Below are 27400 nucleotides of genomic sequence, written 5' to 3' on the forward strand. Positions count from 1 at the left end.
ACGCCCCGGGGGGGGGGGCCCAGCCCCACTGCCCGGTCACGCCCCGGGGGGGAAGCCCAGCCCCACCGCCCGGTCACGCCTGGGGGGGGGGAAGCCCAGCCCCGCTGCCCGGTCACGCCCCGGGGCCCAGCCCCACTGTCCGGTCACGCCCCGGGGGAAAAGCCCCGCTGCCCGGTCACGCCCCGGGGGCCCAGCCCCACTGCCCGGTCACGCCCCGGGGAAAAGCCCCGCTGCCCGGTCACGCCCCGGGGCCCAGCCCCGCTGCCCGGTCACGCCTGGGGAAGCCCAGCCCCGCTGCCCGGTCACGCCCCGGGGGGGTTACTCTGCCCGGGGGCGGCGCGGGGAGTCGGGGCCGGGCCAGGAGCCCCCGGGACCCCCCCCCCCGGGCAGGTCTGTGAGGGGGGGGCGGGGGCTGTTGGGTGCCCGGCTCAGCCCGCGGGTGGGTCTGTCACGTGGTGAATAAATCCCGCCCCACTGTGCATGTGACCGGAAGTTATCGGACTCTAGTGCCCGATTAACCGGAAGTGCGTGTGGCGTCACTTCCCACTGCACCAATAGGCTGCGCAGGGGCGGGCCGGAGGCGGAAGCACAGGTACGGGGGGGATGGGCGGTGTTAATGACGTCACCGCGCGTCCTGTCCTGGGGCCCGCGTGTTTTTCTCACCAGGGGACCCGGCGGCGGCGGCGGGGGGTCGGTTAGCGTGGCGGGGTCACGTGGGTCAGGTTCCGGGGGGGCTCAGGTCACGTGGGTGGGGAGCAGGTCGCGTGGGGCGGTGGGGGTGGGTCGGGGGCAGGGGAGGCAGGTCCTGGGGGGGGGGCTCAGGTCACGTGGGGGCGGGAGGGGGTTAGGTCCTGGGGGCTCTGGTCACGTGGGGCGGGGGCAGGGGAGGCAGGTCCTGGGGGGGCAGGTCACGTGGGGCGGTGGGGGGGTTAGGTCCTGGGGGGGCTCTCAGCCAGGGCAGCACGTTCAGTGCCAGGGCCTGTGGGGCTGGTCTCCGAGCTCCCCGCGAGCTGGGGGGGCCTGCTGGAAATGCGGTGCTGGAGCTGAGCCCAGCGCCCCAGGGCTCTCCCCAGCGCTGGGGAGCAGGACTGGCCCCAACACCCCAGGGTCTGCAGCCCTCCCTGCGCTGTTCCAGCTCCCCCAAGTTCCCCCACCCCCTGAGAGTGTCCAGAGACCGGGACAGCTCAGAAAGTGCCTCCTCTGAGCGGCCCTGCTTCTCTCGCGTGTGTCCTTCGCCAGTGGCAGCGTGCGGGGGCGGCTGGGTGACTCTGTGCAGGAGACGGGGCAGCGCCTGGGGCACAGCACTGGGCTCAGCTTGCGCAAGGCACGAGGGGTCTCACCCCTTCCTGTGAGGCGCTGGCGCTCTCAGAGAGGAGAGAGCAGGCGAGGTCTGGCAGCCCCGCACTGCCTGGGGCCAGCCCTTCAGCTGGGGGGGGAAGGCATCTGTACTGGGCCCAGGTGAGGTGCTTCGGGGCAGGGGGTGCAGTTTGAGGCCAGTCGCCTGGACACTTTTCCATTAAGAGCTTGAAAAGAAAATCCTCTTCCCTGGCTTCTCGTCCGCCCCCTCCCAGCCCCAGCACTGGGGCACGCGGGCAGGGGGAGAGAGCAGCTAAGGGTATTTCGGCTCTCATTCGATCTCTGCCAACCTGGGCAGGTGCCTTGCTGGGTGGATTTGTTGCCTGCAGCCACAGCCCTTGGACTCAAGAGACTTTAGGGCCGTGATCATCTTGGCTGATCTCCTACACATGGCAGGCCACAGAACCTCACCCCCCTACTCCTGTGATAGGCCCAGAGCCTCTGGCTGAGTCACTGACATCCTCAAATCATGGTTTAAAGACTTCACATGACAGAGACTCCACCATTCACACAAGTTCAAACCAGCAAGTGACCTGGGCCCCAGGCGAACCCCCCACCACCCAGGGTCTCTGCTAATCTGAGCTGGGGGAAATTCCTTCCCCGCCCTAAATCCAGAGATCAGTTAGTAAGTAGCATTTTCATTACTTTTTTTTTGGTAGCATTCAGAATCTTTTTTCATTTGTTACTGATTTGATACTGTGTAGTGCCTTTTGCTCGCATCAAAGACCTCCTCAGGATTGCAAACCCGGGCCCAGATTTTCAAATTATTTTGCCTAACTTGAGACAACTAGACCCATCTTGGTTGAAACTATAGTAAAGAACAGAATTACCAGACACATACATAAACACAATCTGTTGGGGAAGTGTCAACATGGCTTTTGTAAAGGGAAAGCACGTCTCACCGATCTATTAGAATTCTTTGCACAAGGGTGATCCAGGAGATATAATGTAACTTGGACTTTCAGCAAGCCTTTGACACGGTCTCTCACCAAAGGCTCTTAGGCAGAGTCAGCTGTCATGGAATAAGAGGGAAGGTTCTCTCATGGATCAGTAACCAGTTAAAAGAAAACAAAGGAATAGGAATAAATGTTCAGTTTTCAGGATGGAGGGATCTATACTGGATCCAAGGCTGTTCAACATATTCATAAATGGTCTGGGAAAAGAGGTAAACAATGAGGTGGCAAAATTTGCAGAAGATACAAAACTACTCAAGACGGTTAAATCCAAAGCATACTGCGAAGAGTAACAAAGGGATCTCACAAGACTGGGTGTAACGATGCTGGTTCTGGTGGGACCCAACTAAGAGTGCCAATTCAGGATAAATTGCTTAAAGCTGGGGTTTTTCCACCTCTAAGGCAAACCAAACCAGGCAGCCAAAGAGGACTTTGGTTTTACCCCACTGGCTAACCACAAGTCACACAAACAATTCCCTCAGACACTCTGGTTTCCCAGTAACACCACCAGTGCCACTCCTTATGGGGACAAATGGTTATGAAAACCAACACCCCAGTAAAAGAAAAAAGGTTCTCTTGATCCCAAAGGACCAAGCCCCAGACCCAGGCCAGTATACAAATCAGATCTTACCCACAAATCACGCTGTTGCCAATCCTATAGAATCTAAAATCTAAAGGTTTATTTACAAAGGGAAAAAGGTAGAGATGAGAGGTAGAATTGGTTAAATGGAATCAATTACATACAGTGATGGCAAAGTTCTTAGTTCAGGCTTGTAGCAGTGATGGAGTAAACTGCAGGTTCATAGAATCATAGAATTCAAGATCAGAAGGGACCATTATGATCATCTAGTCTGACCTGCAAGATGCAGGCCACATAAGCCAATCCACCCACTCCTTAAGCAAGTGACCCCTGCCCCATGCTTCGGAGGAAGGCGAAAAACCTCCAGGGCCACTGCCAATCTACCCTGGAGGAAAATTCCTTCCCGACCCCAAATATGGCGGTCAGCTGAACCCCGAGCATGCGGGCAAGACTCTCCAGCTATACCCTCTGGAAAAAGGCTAACAATATCCTATCATTGACCCATTGTACTAATTACTGTTGTCAGAGTGGTACCGGTATGGTGCTCTGCTTTCTTCTTGTTGATATCACTCAGCTGCGTGCGTGAGTTCCCTCTGTGTGCTGCCCCAGCTCTGCGCAGATAGCTGACACAGCAGACCCGACGAGAATCCCCAATAACCACAGAGTCCAGTAAGATGCAAAGCCATGTCGGCTAGGTTTATTGCGACCTCAGACACCCGTGCAGGGTCCCCGTAGATTACTTAGTCTACCGGGCGTACTGCGAGAGAGTGCCTCTTGGCAAGGACCCGGCTTAGTGGCGGGACTTTCCACTCCCCCTTCGGCCGGACAAAGACACCGCCCCAGGGATGCATCTTATACACAGATACAAACAAGTTACACATCACACCTGACGTGTTGAGGTACAACCTCTCTACGTAGCAAGTTACAACCCTTCTACGTATTAAGGTGCCGCCTTCTACCTTGTACATGTTGGTTCGAACAAAACAACTCTATCCATCATATTACCCTTTTGGCCCTGTCATTGGGATGGGCCAGCCTGTTCTTTGTTATCTGTGTGGGATGTGCAAGTATGTGAATGTTCTGATATCTAGTGTCCAGTACCTTTTAGGTACGTATCTTCTTGCAGCATCAGCCCTTTCCTTGCTTCTGAGAGCAGGGCCTGCCTCTGGCTCACAGCTTAACTTTGCTTTATGTTAGCAAAGTCTTGACCATCACTTTAGTTTAGGCCTCAGGCCTCATACCAGGCCTCTGATACCAAGGTTTATATCTTAGGGCCTCCTCTTACTACATTCCCCCACTTTTTGTCTTTTTATGGGGAGGATGTTTACCCATCGTCCCGGAAAAGCATAATGCAGGGACTGAGGACAACCCAGTGGGCTAAACACTGTTATGTGGTTACCTTATTTTACCATCCATACACTCATGCCCCACCTGTCTGTTTAGTCTGCACATTCCCTCGTACGACTGTTAGGCAGATTTTATTATCCAATTATTTTTTAGTCCCTTATGTTGGGCCTGGGAATGTTAGGCCCGGGACCATGACTGAGGAATGTAGTATGATGATTGAGCCTTAGAGGCACTCCCACATAATTAATATACATGAATTATATGGCTATGGCATATATATTTGTAGCGTGTATGGGCATATATGTATAGTATGTATGTGTACATATGACACCACCTTATATCCAAGCAGAACCATGTTTTTCCAGTCTGCTGGTGTCTTCTGGCCCTTTTACTTTGGTGACACAGATAGAAACCTACCCCTATTAGGGCAATTCCAGTTATCACCTGTCTCCTCATTAGTAGTAGGCTGAGTGTTTTGAAATACTGGGATGGGGATTGTGATAGTGTGTCCCACACTGCTATGTATATGAGAAGTAAAACAAAAATTTGGAGTAGTGACACTACCACTGAGGCCTTTATAGATAAATATATTGTAATTAGTTACTACACAGTACTGTCCATTCATGTTATAGGTTATCCTTAAGGCTGGTTGTCACCCTCTGGTCAGCTTTACTGGGCAGGAAACAGAAGTGGGTAGCTTCTCTGTTCCATTGCTTGATGTAGATCCAGTTGTTTCTTATGGATGCCGTCTTCCAGATAACCTACTGAATGGACAGTAACCAATTTATGAAATATTGCTGTGTCAGGATTTAATATTGGTACCCAGACACTGAACAAGATTGTTTTGAATAACAAGTGCCTCAGTTAGGATGCAGTGTTACTGACCTAAATTATGACTGGTACTAACAGGCAATTTGTTTACCCAATTTGTAGTTACTATGTAACTTAGTTTCTTTACCAATTTGTTTTTTCCTTGTCTTCATGTTGTTTGCTGCTATTCGTTTCTTGATTTTTACCTGTGTGTTGGTTAAAACAATTTAGCAAGGTTATACACATTGTACATCAATCATACAATACAGCAATACTACAGCAGCACAATAATAATACAGTAGTACAGCAATAATATAGCAATACAATGATAATACAGTAGTACAGCAATAATACAGTTGTTTTTACACAGTAACCAAGTTGAAATTAAATGAATTAAATTAAATAAAATAAATCCCTGCGGGGATTGCCTGTTAGCACTGAGGAAAGAGATCTTGGAGTCACTGTGGATAGTTCTCTGAAAACATCCACTCAATGTGCAGCGGCAGCTAAAAAAGTGAACAGAATGTTGGGAACCATTAGGAAAGGGATAGCTAATGAAACACACAATGTCATTGTGCCACTATATATTTCCATAGTACGCCCACACCCTGAATACTGCCTGCAGTGCTGGTCACCACATCTCAGAAAAGGTTTATTAGAATTTTAAAAGGTTCAGAGACGGGCAACAAAAATGATTAAGGTATGGAACAGCCTTAGGTTGTGCAGAGAGATTAATAAGACTGGGACTTTTCAGCTTGGAAAAGAGACAACTAAGAGGGGATATGATAGAGGTCTAGAAAATTGTGAATGATGTGGAAGTGAATAAGGAAGCGTTATTTACTCCTTTACATAATAAAAAAAAAAACGGGTCACCCAATGAAATTAATAGCAGTTTTAAAACAAAAGGAAGTACTTCTTCATACAATGGACAGTCAACCTGAGGAACTCATTGCCAGGGATGTTGTGAAGGGCAAAACTATAATCGGGTTCCAAAAAGAATCAGAAGAGTTCATGGAGGACAGGCCCATCAATGGCTATTAGCCAGGATGGGCAGGGACAACCAAATGCTCTGGATGTCCCTTGTCTCTGATTGCCAGAATCTGGGACTGAACAACAGGGGATGGACCCTGGGCATGTGGGTGAGACCCACCAGCCAGACAGCTGGGAAAGAATTCTCTGCAGTGTCCCATCCCCGGCCGCTGGGGAGATTTGCTGCTAGCGGTCGCAGATCAGCTCCATGCCATCGTAGGCAGCCCCAGCACACCATCCCCTCCATAAACTGATCACGCTCCGGCTGGAAGCCAGTTCAGGGTTCTGTCCCCACTGCTCCCCTTGGGCGGCTGCTCCAGAGCTTCACTCCTCTGGTGGTGAGAAACCTTCATCTAATTTCAAGTCTAAACCTGTTGATGGCCAGTTTCTAGCCACGTGTTCTTGTGTCCACATGGGCGCTTAGCTTCAATAACTCCTCTCCCAGCCTGGGGTTTGTCCCTGGGGTGGATTTAGAGGGAGCAATTCGCTCTCCCCTCGGCCTGCGTCTGGTCAGGCGAAACAAGCCGAGCTGGTTGCGTCTCCTCGCGTAAGGCAGGTTTTCTGTTCCTGCCATCAGCCTCGTCGCCCTTCTCTGCGCCTCTTCCAGTCTGAATTCCTCTTTCCTACCCACGGCAGAGCAGCTCTGCTCGCCTTGTCCAGCCGAGGGCTCACCAGTGCCTGGTGTAACGGCACTAACACGTCCCGTCTCTCCGGGAAATCCCTCGCCTGATGCACCCTAGGACTGCGTTAGCTTTTATCACGGCCGCATCACACTGGCGGGCGGCTCATAGTCACCCCGTGATGGACCCAGACTCCCAGGTCTCTCCTGCTCCATTGCTTCCAACGGAGACGTCCCCAGCTTAGAGCAGGGATTCCCCAAGTGTGTGACCTGGCACCTTGGCATGGGTATCTCCGCTCTCCACCCTCGGACTGGGCCTGCTTGGCATTGGGCTGGGGGAGCAGGTGGTGCTGGGGCAGTTACCCGCCCATGCCCAGTGTGGTGCTGTGAGCACGGCCGACAGGAGGAGTGAGCCAAAGGTGGATGGAGGGACCCTGCCCAGGCTCTGTCACACTCACGGGGGGCTGATTCTCCTCCACTTCCTGCCCCGGGAGTCTGTGCCACCGCTAAACAGACGCTGTCTCTCGCCATGCTGGCAATTGGGAGCCTGCAGAGGGTGAGGAGGGGGACTTACCTCTGCCTTCTCTTGTCCAGCTGGCCGCAGGCGGGATGGCAGCGCTGTGGAGGTCGTACCAGCGGCTCATGGCCCAGCACCCCTGGAAAGTGCAGATCCTCACAGCTGGTAAGAGCCTCTGGCCGTTCCTTGGAGGGTCTCTGCATGGGGGGGTTCTCGGAGGCTGAGCACGGGGCAGGCCCCAGGCCTGGGAACTGCAGGGTGGAGTGAGGCAAAGGTCCGTGCAGTGAGCTGGGTCTCCCGCTCTGGAGCTGGGACCCTTCTAGCCACTGCCCGCGCTCGGGTCTGTGGACAGAGAGTGCTGCGCCTCGGGGCTGGGGAGCTGGCCAGCTAGCCATAGCCAGGGGCTACCTAGGCAGGGCTGGCCCAGCGCCTCCCCTTGATGCCCTGGTGTTACACACACGCACGCCCCGTACCTGGCTGAACACGCAGAGTTGCTGCTTCGGGGCCTAGAGCAAAGCTGGTGGATGGCCAGGAGCAGCCCTTTGGGACATCCCCTCGCCAGCAAGCGAGCCAGTGCCTCCCCCGTCTCCCCTCTGTTTGGAGCTGCTGGGGAAGGTGCTAATTCCAAGTCTGAGATGTGTCTGTCCTATGCACGTCTGCCACTCACCCAGCCCAGCCCTGGCTGCAGCTTCCGCAGTGACTCTGCTGGGCTGTGTTGGGGAGGGTGGGGGGCCCAGGGACCCTTCCAGTCTGGGTGCGGACGTGGGGCTGGGGCGCTGGCAGTGCCGGGCCGGAGGCCGCGCTGGGGTGTGGGTTGGAGCCCCGCCCTTGTTGGAGCGCTGGGTGTGCCATGCCCAGTGGCAGTGGGTCCTGGCTGTGCTCTGGGGCAGGGAGGTTGAACGTGAGAGGAGCCCCCAGCTGCATGTGCCGGGGCTGCCGGCCCAGCCGGGCAGGGAGTCACCTTCCAGTGGGTGCTTGGCTCTGGTACGAGCCCCGATGCCCTGTCGGAGTCGCATTCCCCCTCTCCTGCTTGAGTGGCGGGGGCGGGGCGCTGAGGTGGGCAGCAGCTTTGGCCAGTCGAAGCTGTTCCCTCCCTGCCAGCCCCGCACCCCACTGTTCCTGCCGCAGGCGCCGCAGGCCAGGCCTGAGCTGTCAGCTGCAGCCAGGAGAGGGCAGCACACACTCAGGTTTAGGCGCCGTCGGGGCTGAGCTTGCATCTAAGGGGTCTCTGGCGTCTAAGGGGGTCTGGGCCAGGCCCGTCACTCCTGGCTCTCCCCCGCCCCTCCGCTGGGCTGGGGCTGCAGCTGTCTCCAGGGGTCACTCCTGTCCTGCAGCTCCCCAGGCGGGAGTGTGGGGCTGGCTCGGCTCGGCCCTGGCCCCGGGGGCAGGCTGGCTGGCCCAGGCTATGAGTACAGGACAGTTCTGAGCTAGGCCAGAGACAGCCTGGCTAGGCTGGGCCCTGTCCCGCCTGGAGATCTGCCAGGCTGGGCCCTGGAGCTCTCTGCTCCCCTTTATGCAGCATTGTGCCCTCAACTGGGTTCTGGATCTGTGTCCGCTGGGGAGAGAAGCCCTGGCCCCTTTCACCAGCCCTCTTGCTGCTCCTTGGTCTGCGCCGAGCAGGGTCCAAACGGGCAGCCCCTGCAGAGAAACAGGCTCCTGCCCAGAGCTGCAGCCATGCAAGGGGATGGCCCTGGGTCCCCAGTCCCTGCCAAGTCTGGGGGCAGGGACCCTGAGTGAGTGTGAGGAGCTGGAGGACGATACGGGCCAGGCTCCAGGAGCCCCGAGTGGGCTAGCGGAGGGGCAGTCTGGTGCTGGGGGGCAGGGACCCACCCTGGCAGCTGGCTCGGAGCAGGGTGAGCACCAGGGGGCTCTGGCAGGGAGCAGAGTGAGGCTACGTGGCTGGGACAAGCTGGGGCATTACTGGCACTAGCACAGGGTTCCCTGGCGTCCCTGGATTAACCCCTTTGTGCCGCAGAGCAGGAGCAGGGCTCGGGGCAAGATCCTGACACGAGGCCATTGGCTGAAGCCGCCTGGGGCATCAGGGGGGCGTCTTTCTGCCACTCTGCCGGAGAGCAGACTTGGAACCAGACTGCCCCTTCTTACCCAGTCAGCACAGCGCTCAGATTCCTGCCCCCGGCCACCCCCCTGCTGCCGAGGGTCCCAGCCTGGGGCCCCGCTGGGCAGCTCAGTGGGCTGACCTCGCACGGACCAGGCAGGATCGTAACCTCTCCGGCGACCCCCCCCCGGCGCACGGGAGCCACGGGGGGCGCGGCTGTTCATGCGTAAGGAGATCAGTGCAGATCTTCGCAGCTCCCTGAGCAGGGACGGCCCCGCCGGTGTGGTGAGCAGGACACTCCGTGGCCTGTTGCCTTTTTGCTGGAGCGGGTGGGTGTGTGGTGCGGGGTTGGGGTGCTGGATGCCCAGGCTGGAGTGGGTTTTCCGCCTCTCGGACTCGAGACTAAGGTGATGTGCCCCACAGCAGCCTGGTCTGTGTGTGGAGGCAGTGGCCGGGCGCTGGCTCTGGCCCAGCGGGATGAACTGGACAAGCACAGGCTGGGGAGCTCACCCAGGAGACGTCTGGGGGAGGTTCTGTACCTGCGTGGGGAAGGGCCTTGCAGCCTAGCAGGCAGAGGCAGAACAAGAGCTGGCGCAGTGGCTCGCAATCGTTCCAGACGACTGTGCCCCTCTCCCCAGGCTGGGTTGTCTCGCGTACCCCACGTTTCACCCCACTTACGAAATCAGACATAAAAACCCAGGAGTGTCCCAGCCACACCGTTACTGACAAACTACCGACGTTCTCCGTGTCACCGGCGAATCATAAACCGCGTGGAACGCAGCTCGTGCACTTACCGGTCAGTCTGTGGTGTGCCTAGGGCAGCAGGAACGAGTCCCTGGCTGACGGAAATGTTACTTTGTGCTGACGTCGCTAGTGCTTTTCGTGTGGCCTGTTGTAAGACTAGGGGACTCTCTGCAGGAGTGCGTGGTCCCGCTGGGTACCCCCTGGGTGCCCGTCCCCCCGAGGTGCACAGCACAGAGCTAGAGAGCACAGAGGTCTCACCGTGAGGGGTCTTTACCTCCGGCCTGGCTGGCTCTGCCTCGTGCTCAGCTCTGGGGCCCCAGCAGGGCTGGCCTGGACCCAGGGCCCCTGGGGGAGGCGCCTGGGCCTGGACCATACAGGAGAGCAGGTGAGCCGTTCACAACTACCCCTCACGGCCTTCAGCTGGCCGACTGCCCCCTGCTGAGGCTGAATTGGCAGCAACCCTGGAGGGCAAAAGGCTCCTCCCGCCTAGGGCACGGAGCCAGGGGGAGCCTGGGGCTCAGAGCGCCAGGGGGCAGGGGCCGACCACCAGACCTGGGAGCTGCCCCCTGGGGCGGGCTCCTCATTAGTGTTCCTGGAGCGCCCGGGACCCGCAGTGGGCACTGGCCCAAGGCCCGACAGACAGACAGCTGGGCAGTGTCTCTGCACACCGCCAGCCCGGCCCATGGTTCTTTGGGGGCCTCGTGGTGAAGGGGGGCAGGGAGGGGCCAGGACCCCCCCATGTGGGGGGCAGCCAGGGGAGCACCGAAAGCCTGTTAGCCATGTAGCAGGTGGGCAGTGGAGCTGGAGCCGGCCCCAGCACGCGGCCCCTCGATGGTAGGCTGGGTGGGGCCGGGCTGTGCCGGGCCATGGCAGTGATGTCTGAGGTGTTAACTAGGGCTGGGACCGCGATCTTCCAGCAGCACCCTGACTGCTCTGCTCAGCTCAGCTCAGCTCAGCCGCCCCGGCCAGGGCTCGTGGGGGGTTCCTGGTGCGAGGTTGGGGCCCTGCGTTCCATTCCCAGGAGGAGAGTTGGGGGCGGGGGGGTTGGCTTGGTGCCTGGGCTGGCAGGGAGTCTTTGGCTGGGCTTGTGGCCTCCCGGCTCCAGGAGGGTTTGGGCCAGAGCCTGGCTGGACAGCAGCAGCATCCCCCCGACACCAGTTATTGGCAGGGCACATTCGCTGGGGTAGCTGGGCTGCTCTGCTGACGGGAGCCGTGTTAGCACAGCGTCTGCTCCCGCTCCAACTCTGGGGTCTCCAGCGCCCGTCCAGGCTTTCCCCTGTCTTGGGCAAGGCTGATGGCCAGGTGCCAGGCTTTGGGGCAGCACACAAGGTGCGCAGCAGGGGTGAGTCTGGTGGGGAGCAGGACCAGGGGCGTGCCTGGGGGCGGGCGCTGCAAGGCATCACAGTGCCAGCGGTGAAGGTGGGGCTGCAGCCCAGCTGCTCTCTGGCTAGAGGGAGCCAACGCTTGGTCCTTGCAGACATTTCCAGTGTGCTGTGTTTGACGCCCCAGTGACTGAGCCTGTTTGACACGCTGCCTGCAGGCTCACTGTGTAACTCCTGCGCATGAACCCCAAAGGATGCGGGTGCCTTGGCTGCCCATGCAGGTGCAGAGTTGGGAGGAATTCCTAGACCGTCAAGTCCACTCCCGCTCACCTGCAGCGCTGGGACGAGAGTCCTGTTCTAAGTTTAGATTGGACATTAGGAAACAGTTCCTAACTGTCAGGGTGGTTAAACACTGGAATAAATTGCCGAGGGAGGCTGTGGACTCTCCATCTCTGGAGATATTTAAGAGTAGGTTAGATAAATGTCTATCCGGGATGGTCTAGACAGTATTTGGTCCTGCCAAGAGGGCAGGGGACTGGACTCGATGACCTCTTGAGGTCCCTTCCAGTCCTAGAGTCTATGAATCTATGAATAATGGGCTGGAGAGGAGCCGGCTGCTAGCAGCATCCTGCAAACAAGCTCTCACGGCGTCTCAAAGCTAGAGCCTGCTGCTCAGGGCTGCCTGCTGGCCGGGCATGGCTGGATCTCCAGCCTGTAGCATGACGACAAAATGCAGCTGTGAGCCAGGCCTGCGCTTGCCGTTCTCTGAGCATCCCTGGGACTTTCCCCCTGCTCAGTCTCCTCTCCTAGCTCTGGCAGCGCAGAGCGCCAGCCTGTGTCCTGAGTGGGGTCCTGTGAGCCTTCCTGCTCTGGCTGTCAGGGTGAGTCAGCAAAGCAGCTCCACCCTGCTCCTGGCACTAGCCCATCACGTGGCAGAGGCAGTGAGGTGCAGGGGTAGGGAGCCCTGTGTTCTACCCCGGCTGACCTGCTGTGCGACCTGCTTCCCTCCCTGCCCCCTTTGGCTGGCATGGTTGTGGGGCAGGGCTGGCGCTCACCCAGATATACTGTGCCTGGCAGGAGCGACACGTTGGAGGGACACAACAGGGAGCACCAGCTAACGGGGGGCACATGCCCCCCCACATGGCCTGCACATTAAGGACAGCTACATTATTCAGTTGCTTCTGTCCCATTGATGCCTAGAGATAGTTTTTAAATCTTCTGAAGCTGGAGAATGAGTTCAGGATGATACAGGCACAGTGAGAAGGATTCTTATACATTTGCAGTACTCTGGAAACATAGTGCTTCCAAAGTACTGAACATGAGTCCAAGATCTCTTTCTTGGTGTGTAACAGCTAATTTAGGCACCATTGTTTTGTATGTATAGAATCATAGAATCTCAGGGTTGGAAGGGACCTCAGGAGGTATCTAGACCAACCCCCTGCTCAAAGCAGGACCAACCCCAACTAAATCATCCCAGCCAGGGCTTTGTCAAGCCTGACCTTAAAAACCTCTAAGGAAGGAGATTCCACCACCTCCCTAGGTAACCCATTCCAGTGCTTCACCACCCTCCCAGTGAAATAGTTTTTCCTAATACAGGCAGTCCTCCACTTTATGACATTTGAGTTACGACCAACGGCACTTACGCTGTTTATAAAGGGACATCCTGTTTCGACTTTCCGACAGCAATTTCGACTTTATGATGCTTGAGCTGACGCAACGCCACGCCAGCGAACAAGCTCATAGGTGCGCATCGGCATTCTGCGCCGCTGATCTCCCTGACTCAAGACGCTCAGTAGCTCTTCCAACTCCATTTTCACATGTTGATTCTTTGTGCTTCCAAACTTTTTCTTAAAAGTTAGTGTTTCTTTGCCCATAATAATGGCAGAAAAGCTAAAATCTCGTGCAAGTGATGTTTCTTCTAAGAAATGTAGAACAATTACTATGGAAACAAAAATGGAAATAATTAAGAGGTCCAAGAAAGGTGAGATGCCAACTGAAATTGGTAAAGCTTTGGATTTCCCCTGAATGACTATCTTAACCATCTTGAAAGACAAGGTATGAATTCAGGAACATGTTACGGGCTTGGCTCCTATGCAAGCCACTGTGATAACTAAGCAGCATGTTGGACTTATCGCCCAGGTTGAGAAACTGTTAATTGTTTGGCTGGAGGATCAATCTCAACGCCGGGCTCTGGTGAGTTCAGGCAGAATTCAGGAGAAGACCGGGAGTCTTTATGATGATCTAAAGAAACAACGGGGGAGAGTTCCAGTGCTGAGCCTTTTCAAGTAGGGGGTGGTTTATGCATTTTAAAGCCAGGACCAATTTGCATAACATCAAGATCTCCCGTGAAGCAGCCAGTGCTGATGAGGAGTCAGCTCATGTTTTTCCTGAGACATTGGCTGAGAGCATTGAGGAGCCAAGGGTTGTGCTCAGCACGTTTTTAATGTTGATGGAACTGGGCTCTTTTGGAAAAAAAATGCCATTGAGAACCGACATGGCCAAAGAGGAGAAATCCATGCCAGGGTACAAAGCTGCTAAAGATAGGATCGCTCTTTTGCTCGGTGCAGATGCTGCAGGTGACTTTAAACGTAACCCTTTGCTTGTGTCTGTTCGGAACCCCCCAGGGCTTTCCAGGGATAGTCCCCGGCATTTCTCCCAGTGATATGGAAACCCCATCCGAAGGCGTGGGTCAATAAAAACATTTTTGGGGATTGGTTTAATCATCATTTTGTGCCAAGCATCAGGGATTATTGCAGCAAAAACAATCTTACATTTAAAGCACTGTTAACCCTCGACAGTGCTCCTGGTCATGCACCGAGCCTTGACGACCTGCATCCTGACATCCAAGTGATGTTTCTGCCCCCAAACACCAATTCATTGTTGCAACGCATGGAGCAGGGGGTAGTTGCATCCTGCAAGGCCCACTATCTCAGGCGCACATTTGCCCAGGCCATCAGGGCAAATAAGAGGAAGGTGGCCCAACTCTGAAGGAATTCTGGAAGCGCTTCAACATTTACCATGCAGTTAAGAACACTGGTGAGGCATGGAATGAAGTCAAACAATCCAATTTGAATGGTGTTTGGAGAAAATTGTGTCCTGATTTTGTGTCTGACTTCCAAGGATTCACAAACACTGTTGAGGAGGTGACCAACGCTGTTGTTGAAATGGGCAAAGAACTCAACTTAGACGTTGCACCAGAGGATGTTGTTGAGTTGCTGGCATCACATTCTGAAGAATTAACTAATGAGGACTTCACTGATCTGGAACAGCACAAAGTGGCAGAGGAAGAAGACGCACCCACTGTTGAAGAAACGCCTCCTTGTAAAGTCTTGACAACAAAAGTGTTGGCTGAGGCATTTCAACATTTGGAAGCTGCCATGTCCCTGTTTGAGGAACACGACCCCAAGATTGAGTGCAGTGCATCTGTGAATCGGAGCATATCCAACATGTACAGGGAAAGAGGAGAACGTCTGTCCAAACTTCCTTGGACACTTTTAAGTCCTTCCAAATCACCTCAAAATCCCCTGAAACCCCACCCAGTTAGACCCGCCCATGAGCTCAGAAGAAGGTGTCCCATCTCCTTCTTCATTCTTTCCATAGGTTTCTTAACCTACAAATCAAATGACAAGATCAGCAATGCCCGGGAACTGATTGTGTCGTAAGTCCGAGGACTGCCTGAACTGTATTTCTTTATGTATGTTTGTGACGAAGTGGGACTGTTCGCACTGGGGGCTGGGTACAGATCCTAAGTATCTAGCAGAAAAAGGCCATGCAGCAAATGCCTGAAGTTCTGTCTCCTAGCAACAGATGGCCGGGCCCCTCCCTGCAAAGGTGCTGGCTAAAGGTGTTGGAGACAAAGGGGTCAGGTGACCTCCTGGCCCGGGAAAGAAGCTGAGCAGAGGGGAGGGGCTGGGGGGGGGCTGGGCAGACTGGAGTTGGCTGGGGATAGAGGGGAAGCAGGGAGAGAGGGCTCTGATCCCCGAGGGGGGCTGTGAGGCCCCAAGATGGACCTAACGGGGTGGATCCTGTTATCTGTGCCTGCAAGACCTGTGTTGGACTGTGTTCCTGTCGTCTAAATAAACCTTCTGCTTTACTGGCTGGCTGAGAGACCTGGTGAATCGGCAGGGAGCCCGGGGGTGCAGGGCCTGACTCCCCTACACTCCGTGACAATGTTTAGCTTATTATGTGATTGTTTTATGGCAGCATGATTGCTATTTACAATATAAATTCGTTGATGTAGGTATATTACTCATGTATAATTGTATAATTTGGGGGATTCTCTGCAGCTTGAGGTCTTCAAACCATGATTTGAGGACTTCAGTGACTCGGACATGGGTTGGGGGTTTGTTACAGGAGTGGGTGGGCGAGGTTCTGTGGCCTGCATTGTGCAGGAGGTCGGACTAGATGATCATGGTGGTCCCTTCTGACCTTAAAGTCTATGAGTCTATTACTTTGCATTTAACATTGAATTTCATCTGCTGTTTTGTTGCCCAGTCACTCAGTTTTGTGAGATCCCTTTGTAGCTCGTCACAGTCTGCCTGGGACTTCACCATCTGGAGTAGTTCACCACTTCACTGTTTACCTCTTTTTCCAGACCATTTGTGAATATGCTGAACAGCGCTGGGCCCAGTACAGACCCCTGGGGACACTGCTATTTACCGCTCTCCAGTGTGAAAACTGAGCAGTTATTCCTAGCCTTGGTTTCCTGCCTTCTAACTGGAGAGACTGGGGATGCTTTCAGGGTCATCTCAGGAGCCTTCATTTGATTTAAGGACAAGCCCTTTGTTATCTTCATCCCCCTGCCTGTTTGTAGACAAACCTCTGCCCAGGCAGCACAGAACTCTACATCCCACACTCAAGCTCTGACTGCAGGGGCTGCTGGGCCCTTGCCCCCTGCCGGTGATTGGGGAGGGGCACGTGACCCGCCCGTGAGGACGTGGGGCTGTGCTGGCTGTTCTGTGAATGCTGAGGGGGGAGCACTGACCTGGGAAGGTGGCAGGGGGTTGTGCCGGGACTGTCCGCACTGGGGAAGGGAGGATCCCTGAGCAGGTAACCTGAGAACCCAGGAGGGGGGTTGGGGGCCAGGTGACACCTCTGCCCGGGACACTGGACAAAGGACACAAAGGCTGGGGGAGGAGCCGGGGGGAGGCTGAGTGAGAGGCTGGAGGGAGTTTCAGTTTGGAGCTGGCTGGGAAATGGAGAGGGGCCCCGACGGGGCTTGGGCTTCCCAACGGGGCTGTGGCCTCCCTGGGGCCCCAGATGGACCTGACTAAAGGGGGTCCTGCTGTCTGTACCGGCAAGACCTGTTTTGGGACCGTGTTCCTGTCGTCTAAATAAACCTCTGTGTTACTGGCTGGCTGAGAGTCACGTCTGACTGCAAAGTGGGGGGGCAGGACCCTGTGGCCCCCCCAGGACCCCGCCTGGGCGGACTCGCTGTGGGAAGCGCACGGAGGGCAGAGGATGCTGAATGCTCCAAGGGAGAGGAGGCTCCCCAAAGTCCTGACTGGCTTGTGGGGAGCAGTTCCAGAGCATCGCCCGGGGACTCCGGGACACCGCCCCCCACATCCCCGTAGCTCCCTGCCCCCGTCGGCTGCGGCTCTTGTGCCGTGGATGCTGCTACGTACGGGGGGTGCTGAGAGCTCTGCCCAGGTCCAGCCGGGTCCCCCCGACGGCGCCTGGGCCAGGTTGAGAGGGTCTCCCTGTGGGCTTGTTTGGCCAAAGTGCCCAGGCTGGGGGCAGCAGTCAGCCAGCGCTCAGCAAGACCCCCATGCCGTGTTCTGGGGGGGCTGGGGCCTTGGGGCTGTCGCTGTGGGGCAGGCTGGGCTCCCCGGCAGTGCTGCCCTGCGGTGGTTTTGCTTCATTCTTCGCTGGGATGCAGCGATTTAATCTCCCTAAAAGGGTTGGTGACGTGTTGTTTGCTGAGGGGGGGAGGTGGCATAAATCCTGGCGCGAGCCTGGCGCTGGGCCATGTTTACCCAGCGCAATCCCGCAAATGGCTTCTCGGCCTCAAGGACGCACCCGCCAGTTGTGCTGCCATCAGCTGTTTTGTGTGTCCTGGAGAGCCGCTGCTGTCAGTGGGGCCTGTTAGCACGGCTCCTTGGGAGGGCACGGCAGCCTGGCTGTGGAGTGCAGGGCCCGGGGCTGCAGCGTGCCGGGCAGGCGATGCGATAGGAGCTGCAGGCACGGGGCGCGTGGGCACCCCCACTCCTTCTCACCTCCGAGTGTGAGGCACCCCAGAGGGCTCTGTGTGAGCACACACACACATGCACACACATGCACCCTGAGTGTGAGGCACCCCAGAGGTGAGGCACCCCAGAGGGCAGTGTGAGGCGCCCCAGAGGGCTCTGTGCACACACACACACACACACACACTCCCTGAGTGTGAGGCGCCCCAGAGGGCTCTGTGTGCACACACACACACATGCACACACACGCACCCTGAGTGTGAGGTGCCCCAGAGGGCTCTGTGCGCGCGTGTGCGCACACACACACACACACACGCACCCTGAGTGTGAGGAGCTCCAGAGGGCTCCATGCACACACACACACCCTGAGTGTGAGGTGCCCTAGAGGGCTCTGTGCGCACACACACACCCTGAGTGTAAGGTGCCCTAGAGGGCTCTGTGCGCACACACACACACACCCTGAGTGTGAGGAGCCCCAGAGGGCTCTGTGCGCACACACACACACACACACACGCACCCTGAGTGTGAGGAGCTCCAGAGGGCTCCATGCACACACACACACCCTGAGTGTGAGGTGCCCCAGAGGGCTCTGTGTGCGCACACACACACACACACACATGCACCCTGAGTGTGAGGAGCCCCAGAGGGCTCTGTGCGCACACACACACACACCCTGAGTGTGAGGTGCCCCAGAGGGCTCCGTGCACACACACACACCCTGAGTGTAAGGTGCCCTAGAGGGCTCTGTGCACACACCCCCCTGAGTGTGAGGAGCCCCAGAGGGCTCTGTGCGCACACACTCACACACACACCCTGAGTGTGAGGTGCCCCAGAGGGCTCCGTGCACACACACACACCCTGAGTGTGAGGAGCCTCAGAGGGCTCTGTGCACATACACATCCTGAGTGTGAGGCGCCCCAGAGGGCTCCGTGCACCCCCCCGGCTCCAGAGGACTCTGTGTGCGCACACACACACACACACACACACACCCTAAGTGTGAGGCGCCCCAGAGGGCTCTGTGCACAAACACACCCCCTGAGTGTGAGGAGCCCCAGAGGGCTCTGTGCGCACACATACACACACACACACACTGAGTGTGAGGAACCCCAGAGGGCTCTGTGCACACACACATCCTGAGTGTGAGGCGCCCAGAGGGCTCTGTGCACACACACACACCCTGAGTGTGAGGCGCCCCAGAGGGCTCTGTGCACAAACACACCCCCTGAGTGTGAGGAGCCCCAGAGGGCTCTGTGCGCACACATACACACACACACACACTGAGTGTGAGGAACCCCAGAGGGCTCTGTGCACACACACATCCTGAGTGTGAGGCGCCCCAGAGGGCTCTGTGCACACACACACACCCTGAGTGTGAGGCGCCCCAGAGGGCTCTGTGCGCCCGCACACACACACACACACCTTGAGTGTGAGGCACCCCAGAGGGCTCTGTGCACACACACACCTCCTGAGTGTGAGGCACCCCAGAGGGCTCTGTGTGTGCGCGCACACACACACACATGCACCCTGAGTGTGAGGCACCCCAGAGGGCTCTATGCACCCACACACTCTTAGTGTGAGGCGCCCCAGAGGGCTCTGTGCGTACACACACACACACACACACACACACCCTGAGTGTGAGGATCCCCAGAGGGCTCTGTGCACCCCCCCCTGGCCCCAGAGGGCTCTGTGCACACACCCACTCCCTGAGTGTGAGGCGCCCCAGAGGGCTCTGTGCGCACACACACACACACACACACACCCTGAGTGTGAGGCGCCCCAGAGGGCTCCATGCACACAAGTGTGAGGCATCCCAGAGGGGTCTGTGCACACACACACATCCTGAGTGTGAGGTGCCCCAGAGGGCTCCGTGCACACACACACACACACACACCCTGAGTGTGAGGCACCTCAGAGGGCTCTGCGCACACACATCCCAAGTGTGAGGAGCCCAGAGGGCTTGTGCACACCCCCCCGAGTGTGAGGCATCCCAGAGGGGTCTGCGCACACACGCACACCCTGAGTGTGAGGCGCCCCAGAGGGCTCTGTGCACACACACACATCCTGAGTGTGAGGAACCCCACAGGGCTCTGTGCGCACACATATCCTGAGTGTGAGGTGCCCCAGAGGGCTCTGTGCACGCGCACACACACACACTGAGTGTGAGGAACCCCAGAGGGCTCTGTGCACGCACACACACACACACTGAGTGTGAGGAACCCCAGAGGGCTCCGTGCACACACACACACACACACACACCCCCTGAGTGTGAGGCATCTCAGAGGGCTCTGCGCACACACATCCCAAGTGTGAGGCGCCCCAGAGGGCTCTGTGCACACACACTCATCCTGAGTGTGAGGCGCCCCAGAGGGCTCTGTGCGCGCGCACACACACACACACACACACACACACACACCCTGAGTGTGAGGTGCCCCAGAGGGCTCTGTGCATGTACCCCCCCCGAGTGTGAGGTGCCCCAGAGGGCTCTGTGCGCACACACACACGTGCACACCCAGAGGGTGTGAGCGAGTGTGAGCTGGCTAAGAGACCTCAGCTGCTCACGAGTGCACTGGCCACTCTGGCTGGTCTCTGCTGGTGGCCCTGCTTCCCCCACTCCATCTCCCTGCCATGCGGCTGCTTCTCAGCCACTGTAGTCAGCTGTTTTCCCCCGGTTTAGTTTTCTCCTGTGTGTGTGGTGGGGAGCGGCGGGTCGTGCCAGCGGGACCAGGGCAGGCCATCCTGTCATGTGGGAGGAGACACGAGGGGCAGTGGCAGGCTGAGGGAGGGGAGGAGCGGTGTGCCAGCCATATGGGAGGAGACATGGTGGCGTGGGGTGCTGGAGAGGGCGGGGCGGGGGACGCGGCTGGCTGGGGAGGGCGGGTTGGGAGGGCACGGCCAACTGGTGAGAGTCTCAGAGGCGTGGCCAGCCAAGGAGGGTGGGTTGGGGGGCACGGCCGGGACGAGATTTTGTCTCTTCAGTAGACTCAGGGCTTCCTAGCTCATCCCAGCCGGACTCGGGCAGATTCTCTGATCCTGGCTCGTTCCTTTCCTAGGCTGCGTCTGCACTTCCCGCTGTGCTGACACGCTGCAGGATCACGGCCCTGTGCATGTGTCCTGCAGAGCGAGGGGGCCGCGCGTACAGCACCGACTTGTCTGGGACCCGGAAGAAACAGGTTCCGGTTCCAAAGTCCCCATGTGGCCTTGGACAAGGGATGTCAGCTCGCTGCCCCTTACTCGTAACCCGGGCCTGGCCTTCCTCACCTCCAGGGGTGTGTTCGTGTGTGAGCTGCTCAGACACTGTGGTGATGTGGTCAGAGCAAACAGGCAGATGATGTGTAGCCAGAGAGACCCAGGCACGGACGAGCAGTGTGCACAGCATGGAGAGCATTGTACCACAGCCAGCAGTAAGCACTTTACAAGGACCTGCGATCGCCAATGGCATCGTCCGGTGCCGCGCCGTAATGTTACCGAGCAGAGCTGGGTTGGGCCTCTGAGGGCTCAGGACAGCAGCCAGGCTCTCCCAGGGCGGTGGGCTGAGCCGTGGGGCTGGAAGATCGTCGCTGCCGTGTGAGGCACAGTGGGACGCGCCAGCTGCGGGCACTGGGTGAGCATTGGCAGAGATGGGCAAAGGGAAGGAGGTGGGGGAAGGGGCCTGTTGATGGAGTTCGCCCTCTGCTGCCATCTATCGATGAACCGGGGGAAAGGCTTCATGAGCAGAGCTCGTTAGCAGAGACGCTCGTTGGGCCAGGGCGATGGGTTAAATCCGCTCGTCCGGGCTGCAGGGTGATGTGCGGTTCCTGCCCGTGCCGTGTGTGTGCTGCTGTCACCTGCCTGCTGAGTGTGGAAGCCGTGCACTGGGGGCTGTGGGAGTTTGCCACATGCGGACAGGACCCTGCCAGTGGGGTGCTAAGGTGGGAAACTGAGGCAGAGGCTGTGGCCCAGGGTGCTGTGGTGGCTGCGGTCCCACTGTCCACCTCACCGGACCCAGTGCTGGCGAGGGGAGCTCTCCGGCCGGGGTTTCTGGGTGGGCCCAGGCCGGTTCTGTTGGCGATGTTAAGAGGAAGCCCTGGCAGTGGCCCCTGGCCCAGCCCTGGGGGGGGGGGTGACAAGCCCAGCGAAGGGTCACTTCCGTGCAGAGCAGCGTGTCCCGCAGCACCTGCAGCAGCTCCTGGCCGGCCCCAGAGGCAGAGCGGGGGCCTGTGGCTGCAGCCGTGCTGCTCCCTGCCCTTGGACAGGAGCCGTCGGAGGCAGGAGTGTAATTTGTAAATGGATGGTGTAATTATGGATTAATAGCCATTGGAGAGGCACGCAGGGACTGTGGCCTACTTCGAGCTGGCCTGCTTCAGAGTCCCGAGGCCAGGATGAAAAGCAGCCTGCAAGCTCAGCCAGCTGGGCCCTGGACATCTGGCTCATCCTCTGCTGGGGCAGGAGGGAGGGCACCAGAGGCTGAACCATCTCACTAGCCCAGCCTGCCACACGAGAAGCCCCTGGGGGTCCTAGCGCCTGGGTCGGTCTGGCTGCCCCAGGGTCCCTGAGCCCCGGCCTGACAGCCCGAAGCTGGGGAGGTGCTGGGCAGGCGGCAGTGCTTGTGGGCCCTGGCCCCCCCGCATGGCAGGAGGCAGCACTGGTGGCTCTCGGCAGATCCCCGGGGGTGCCGCAGGCTGGCACGTGCTCCCAGCGGGTTTGGTGCCAGGCATGCAGTGCTCGGGTAAGGCTGTGCCCAGCCTGCATTGGTGCCCCTAGTGCACCTACATGGCCTGATGCCCTGCGCAGGGGTGTGCGCAGCCCATGAGGGAGGCCGCCCGCAGAGCCTCCAGGCCGTGTCCTGGGCCTGAGTTCCTGGGGGCCGGCAATCGCCCAGCCCCGTGGGAGGGGAGTGGGACCCGAGCACTAACCGGGGATGGCAGCTACCCAAGTGAAGTCATCGCGGGGGAGAGATTAATCTAATCTCCCCGGGGACGCAGGCTGCTTCCTGGCGCAGGGACCTGCGCCTCCTATTCCACTTGGCAGGTGCTGGAGGGGTGAGGTGCTTTGTCACTCACTCCAGTCCCTTCCCCCCGGCCGGGGCCCAGCCGCTCTAGGGAATGAGTCAATGAAGCCTGCCGGGGCGGCACGGAACGGCTGCACATTTATCAAGGGAGGGATGGAGAGGAGCTGTCGGAAGCGCTGCCCAGGGAGACGCAGCCAGGCAGGTTCTGGGCCCGCTAACCCAAGCCCTCCTGTGACTTGGGCTCCCCGTCCCGGCCACCCTCAGGGACACACACTGGAGTCCGGCCGCTCCCCTTAGCATCACCCGCGGGTAACCAGCTTTCCCGTCGCCCACGGCAGGCCTGGCTCATCCCTCGTCTCTCTCACTCGTGCGCCAGGCCTGGCTCAGGTGGGAAAGCAAGAGCCGGCCGGCTGAGGGCCTTCTGGTCCTTCGGGGGGCGCAGGGGGGCTTCTGCCCCAGCTGTTCCCCAGGTGCCGATTGCTGCTGGTGCGGGGGGGTGATTGGCACCGTGGTGGCTGGTGCCTCTCCGGGCTGTTCTCCAGGCACTGTCCTGCTTTGGCCAAACCCCTGGGTTGGTGGGGCTGGAGCCAGGAGCCTCCCTGGAGCTGCTTCCTGAGCCAGGCTGCCTCAGGCCTTTGCTGGCCATCTGAGCCCCTGGGGAGCCCGCACGGAGCAGGCGTGGGACCGGGGTTTGCGCCCCTAGCACCAAGCCGCAGGCCAGCGGGAGCCTGCTCCTTGCGTGGCACAGGCCTCAGTCGCAGACGGTGTGAACGAAGCAGCAGTTCTGGGAAAGGACCTGTCCCGAGCTGCCAACGGCAGTGACCTATTTTAGAGGCTCAGGGTTTCGAATCCAAATGAGGCCGCAGACTCCTCTTGGCCCAGCCCAGCGAGCGGAGACGCATGGTCTGACGTCATCAGAGGCTGCGGCAGAGCCCGGGCAGCATGGCCCCAGGGGCGCTCGGCTAAGGCTCTGCCCACCAGCTCATGCCCTTGGGGTACTTGAGACCCGCGGGCTGCCACTCGGGCCCATGGCTGGTGTAGGGTCAGCAGGCAGGGGGGGAGCACACAGCGGGGGGCTGAGAGAGGGCCCTGAAAACACCAGGGCTCCCCCTCAGAGCCAGCCGGGGAGCTGCGCGGCCTGGGGCCTGGCATGTCCCCAGCAGAGGCGTGGTCCCACCTCTGCGTTCTAGCCATGAACGAACCTTCCCCCCGCTGGGCTGGAGCCAGACCCCCGGCCGCTCTCGGGGTACGGTGGCACAGGGACGAAAGCCCCGCGGCCTGGGCCGTTAGCCTGAGCTCCGGGAGCCTCCAGCCTTGCGGACACACGTCCGTCCCTCGTCCCCTCCAGGGGCGGCAGCGCTTACTACGGTTTGCCTTTGATCCGCCCATGGCGTGTGGGGGGTGACCGCCAGGCAGAGCTCGGAGGGTGCTGTATGCGCAGCCTCGGGAGCCCTGAGCCTGCAGCTGGTGTTAAAGGGACGCGGCCGACATCTGCGAACTGCCCGGCAGCCCTGGGACTAGCCGCCCCAGGGGCTGCTTTGCTCTGCTGGCCCCGCGGTGCATGGGCAGTGATCGCTGCAGAGCGGGCCCCACAGGTTTGTGGATGTTGATTGCACTTGGTTTCTCATGCTGTGGGTCGCTGGTCTGCAGGGAGCAGTGGGGGCTCAGCAGGGGGCACTCTCCCCAGCAGTCAGTGCTGGCCCCACTGCCCCAGTGTGGTGCTAGGGGACCTGTGAACATAAGAACAGCCAGACTGGGTCAGACCAAGGGTCCATCCAGCCCAGTGTCCTGTCCTCTAACAGTGGCCAGTGCCAGGTGCCCCAGAGGGAATGAACAGAGCAGGGAATCATCAAGTGATGCATCCTCTGTTGCCCATTCCCAGCTCCTGGCAAACAGAGGCTGGGGACCCCATCCCCGCCCAGCCTGGCTAATAGCCATTGAGGGACCTGTCCTCCATGAATGTATCTAGTTCGGTTTTGAACCATGTTATAGTCTTGGCCTTCACAACATCCTTCGGCAAGGAGTTCCACAGGTTGACTGTGCGTTGTGTGAAGAAATACTGCCTTGTGTTTGTTTTCAACCTGCTGCCCATTAATTTCACTGGGTGGCCCCTAGTTCTCGTGTTAGGAGAAGGAGTAAATAACACGTCCTTATTTACTGTCTCCACACCAGACATGATTTTATAGACCTCAATCATATCCCCCCTTAGTCTTCTCTTTGCCAAGTTGAAAAGTCCCAGTCTTATTAATCCCTCCTCATATGGCAGCTGTTCTATCCCTGAATAATTTTTGTTGCCCTTCTCTGAACCTTTTCCAATTCCAACAGATCTTTTTTTTGAGATGGGGCGACCACATCTGCACGCAGTATTCAAGGTGTGAGTGTACCATAGATTTATACAGTGGCAATATATTTTCTGTCTTATTATCGGTAATGGTTCCTAATATTTTGTTCAGATGTTTTCAGAGAACTATCCACAATGACTCCTGGTCCCAGAACAGAGCCCTGGGGGACCCTGCTTTTTACTTTTCTCCACTATGAAAACTGACCATTAATTCCTACCTTTTGTTTCCTGTCTTTTAACCAGTTACTGATCCGGGAGGGGACCTTCCCTCTTATCCCATGACAGCTCACTCTGCTTAAGAGCCTTTGGTGAGGGACCTTGTCAGAGGTTTTCTGAAAATCTAAGTTCACTATGTCCACTGGATCCCTCTGGTCCACATGCTTGTTGACCCCCTCACAGAATTCTAGTAGATCGGTGAGGCAGGATTTCCCTTTACAAAGCTGGGTTGACTCTTCCCCAACAAATCATGTTCATCTCTGTGTCTGACAATCTGTTCTTTACTATGTTCCAACCATTTTGCGCAGCACTGAAGTTAGGCTCACCGGCCTGTAACTGTCAGGGTTGCCTCTGTACCCTTCAGTCATCTGGTACGGAGGCCTCTTCGCGGAAAGGTCCTCAGCCCAGCCGCAGGACGCCTGCCCAGAGCCAGGCTGGGGTGCTGGCAGGCTGGGGCTGCAGGGAGCAGGCTAGCAGGGAAGGCAGTTGCTGACAGGCTAGATGATTTCTTTGCATTAGTCTGCAGAGAGGAGGCTGGGGGGACATTCCTGTCCCAGAGCTGCTCCGTTCTGCTAGGAAAGACGAGGCGCTGTCTGTCACGGAGTCCGGGCCCTGCACCCCCCACTTCCTGCGATTCCCCGGGACTCTCAGCCGGCCAGTAACACAGAAGGGTTATTAGACGACAGGAACGCGGTCCCAAGCAGGGCTTGTAGGTACAACCAGGACCCCTCAGCCAGGTCCCTCTGGGGGCAGGAGCTTAGACCCCAGACTGGGGGTTCCTGCCTCCTCCCAGCCAGCCCAAAAGTGAAACTAAAAACCTCTCCAGCAGGCTCCCTCCCTTTGTCCAGCTTCCCCCGCAAAGGTGTTAACTCGCCCCACCCCCCTCCTGGCTCAGGTCCTGTCCCTCACCTGTCCCCCATCCCCCATGCAGACAGTCCCTACTGCTGCCCCGCTGTCAGAGAGTGAGAGGTCAGGAGAAGACGCCAGGCCTGGCTGCTCCATTCCCCGGGGCTGAGGCATGGGGTGGACGAGTGGCTGGCAGATCCAAGTATGTTGAGTGCAGCTCTGTTGCAGAGCCCTGGAGAGGAGCCAGTGTTGTACCTGTGCTGAAAACGGCTCTGGGATGAGCCTGGGGAGCTGTTGAAATGATCAGTAAAATCAGAGCAGCAACCCCCTCAAAAGATCAGGGTCTGAGAGCTCCGCCAGCTCCGTTGCTTGGACACGCAGTCCTAGCCTCAGGTTGCATGTGAGCAGGATTCATCCCCGAATTGGGGCCGCTGGCTGGATCATTCGCTCCCGGCCCAGGCCAGGGACTGACGCTGCTCCGTGCTCCCTGGCACTGGGAGAAAGGAGAACTGGCTGACAGGAGCTCGTCAGACTGTCAGACCTGGACAAGGGCCCGCCGAGGAGGCTGCTGAGGTGTCCGGGGGCTGAGAGGCCAAGGGCAGTGACAGAGCAGAGCCTGGCTCCGCGACGGGGAATGGGCAGGGTTCATTGTGGCTGCCGGCTAGCAGCAGGGTGTGGACCAGAGCCCATCGCGGGTTCTGTAGTGGTTAATGATCTGGAAAGCGGGGAGCAGGGAAGGGGCAGCGTGCGGTTAGTCAGGAAGAGAGAGGCCTGCCAGGCACTGAGCGGCATTGAACCAAGCCAGGGGACTGGGCCACACAGCGGTGAATGAAATTCAATGTCAGTAAATGTAGAGTAATGGAGGGAAACATTTCAACTGGCCGGTCATCTGCCAGGGTCTGCACAAGCCTCGGCTCTGGGCAGAACCGCGACTGCAGGGGCTGGATGCACACGCATGGGGAGAGATGGCGGACGCGGCGCAGGCTGGGGCCCAGCTCACCTGGGAGCTAGAGGGAGTTTGTGGGCCTGGAAAGCTGCCTTGTGCAGAGGGAGTGATGAGCTTGGGATCGTCACCTTGGAAAGGAGCTGAATGAGGGAGGGGTCTGTGGAGCTCACTGCCCCAGACAGTCACTGAGTCAGGAAGGTGAGCAGGATTCAGAAAGGGGCTGCACCTTTCTGTAGGTCACAGGGCCATCCAGAGTGATGGTTAATGATACAGTGTCACACTAAACCTCCTGCTTCAGGCTTACCCCACACGAGTGTGTCTACACTGCAGGAGGAGCCCCACGCCTGGCCCAGGGCCCCCAGGGCTCAGCCTGCGGGGCTATAAAAGATGTTTGTCTCCAGCCCGAGCCAGCTGCCCTGGGCCAGGTGCGGTTGTGCTGCTGGTCTTTTACTGCGCTGCAGCCCTGCCCTGAGAGACCAGCAGCACGGGGGCGGGGGCTCAGATTGTCCCACATCTGGGACTGAGGGATTCTCAGACCTGCTTCTC

General features: G+C 58.1%; 1 protein-coding gene across 2 annotated transcripts in view; it reads left to right on the forward strand.

The window, feature by feature from the left end:
• Positions 1-523: 523 nt before the first annotated feature.
• The window catches only part of MPV17 (mitochondrial inner membrane protein MPV17), a 46642-nt gene continuing 19765 nt past the window's right edge, over positions 524-27400 (forward strand). Inside the window, exons 1-2 of one of the 2 annotated variants that reach the window (XM_039532758.1) lie at positions 524-592; positions 7289-7376. In XM_039532758.1, coding sequence (XP_039388692.1) covers positions 7304-7376 — 73 coding nt within the window. In that variant the 5' untranslated portion in view covers positions 524-592; positions 7289-7303. Of the gene's footprint in view, positions 593-1006; positions 1982-7288; positions 7377-27400 lie in introns of those variants that run through there. The other variant, XM_039532759.1, reaches the window with a different exon arrangement.

This window comes from Mauremys reevesii, linkage group 3 (assembly GCF_016161935.1).
Source record: "Mauremys reevesii isolate NIE-2019 linkage group 3, ASM1616193v1, whole genome shotgun sequence".
NCBI classification, from domain to species: domain Eukaryota; kingdom Metazoa; phylum Chordata; order Testudines; family Geoemydidae; genus Mauremys; species Mauremys reevesii.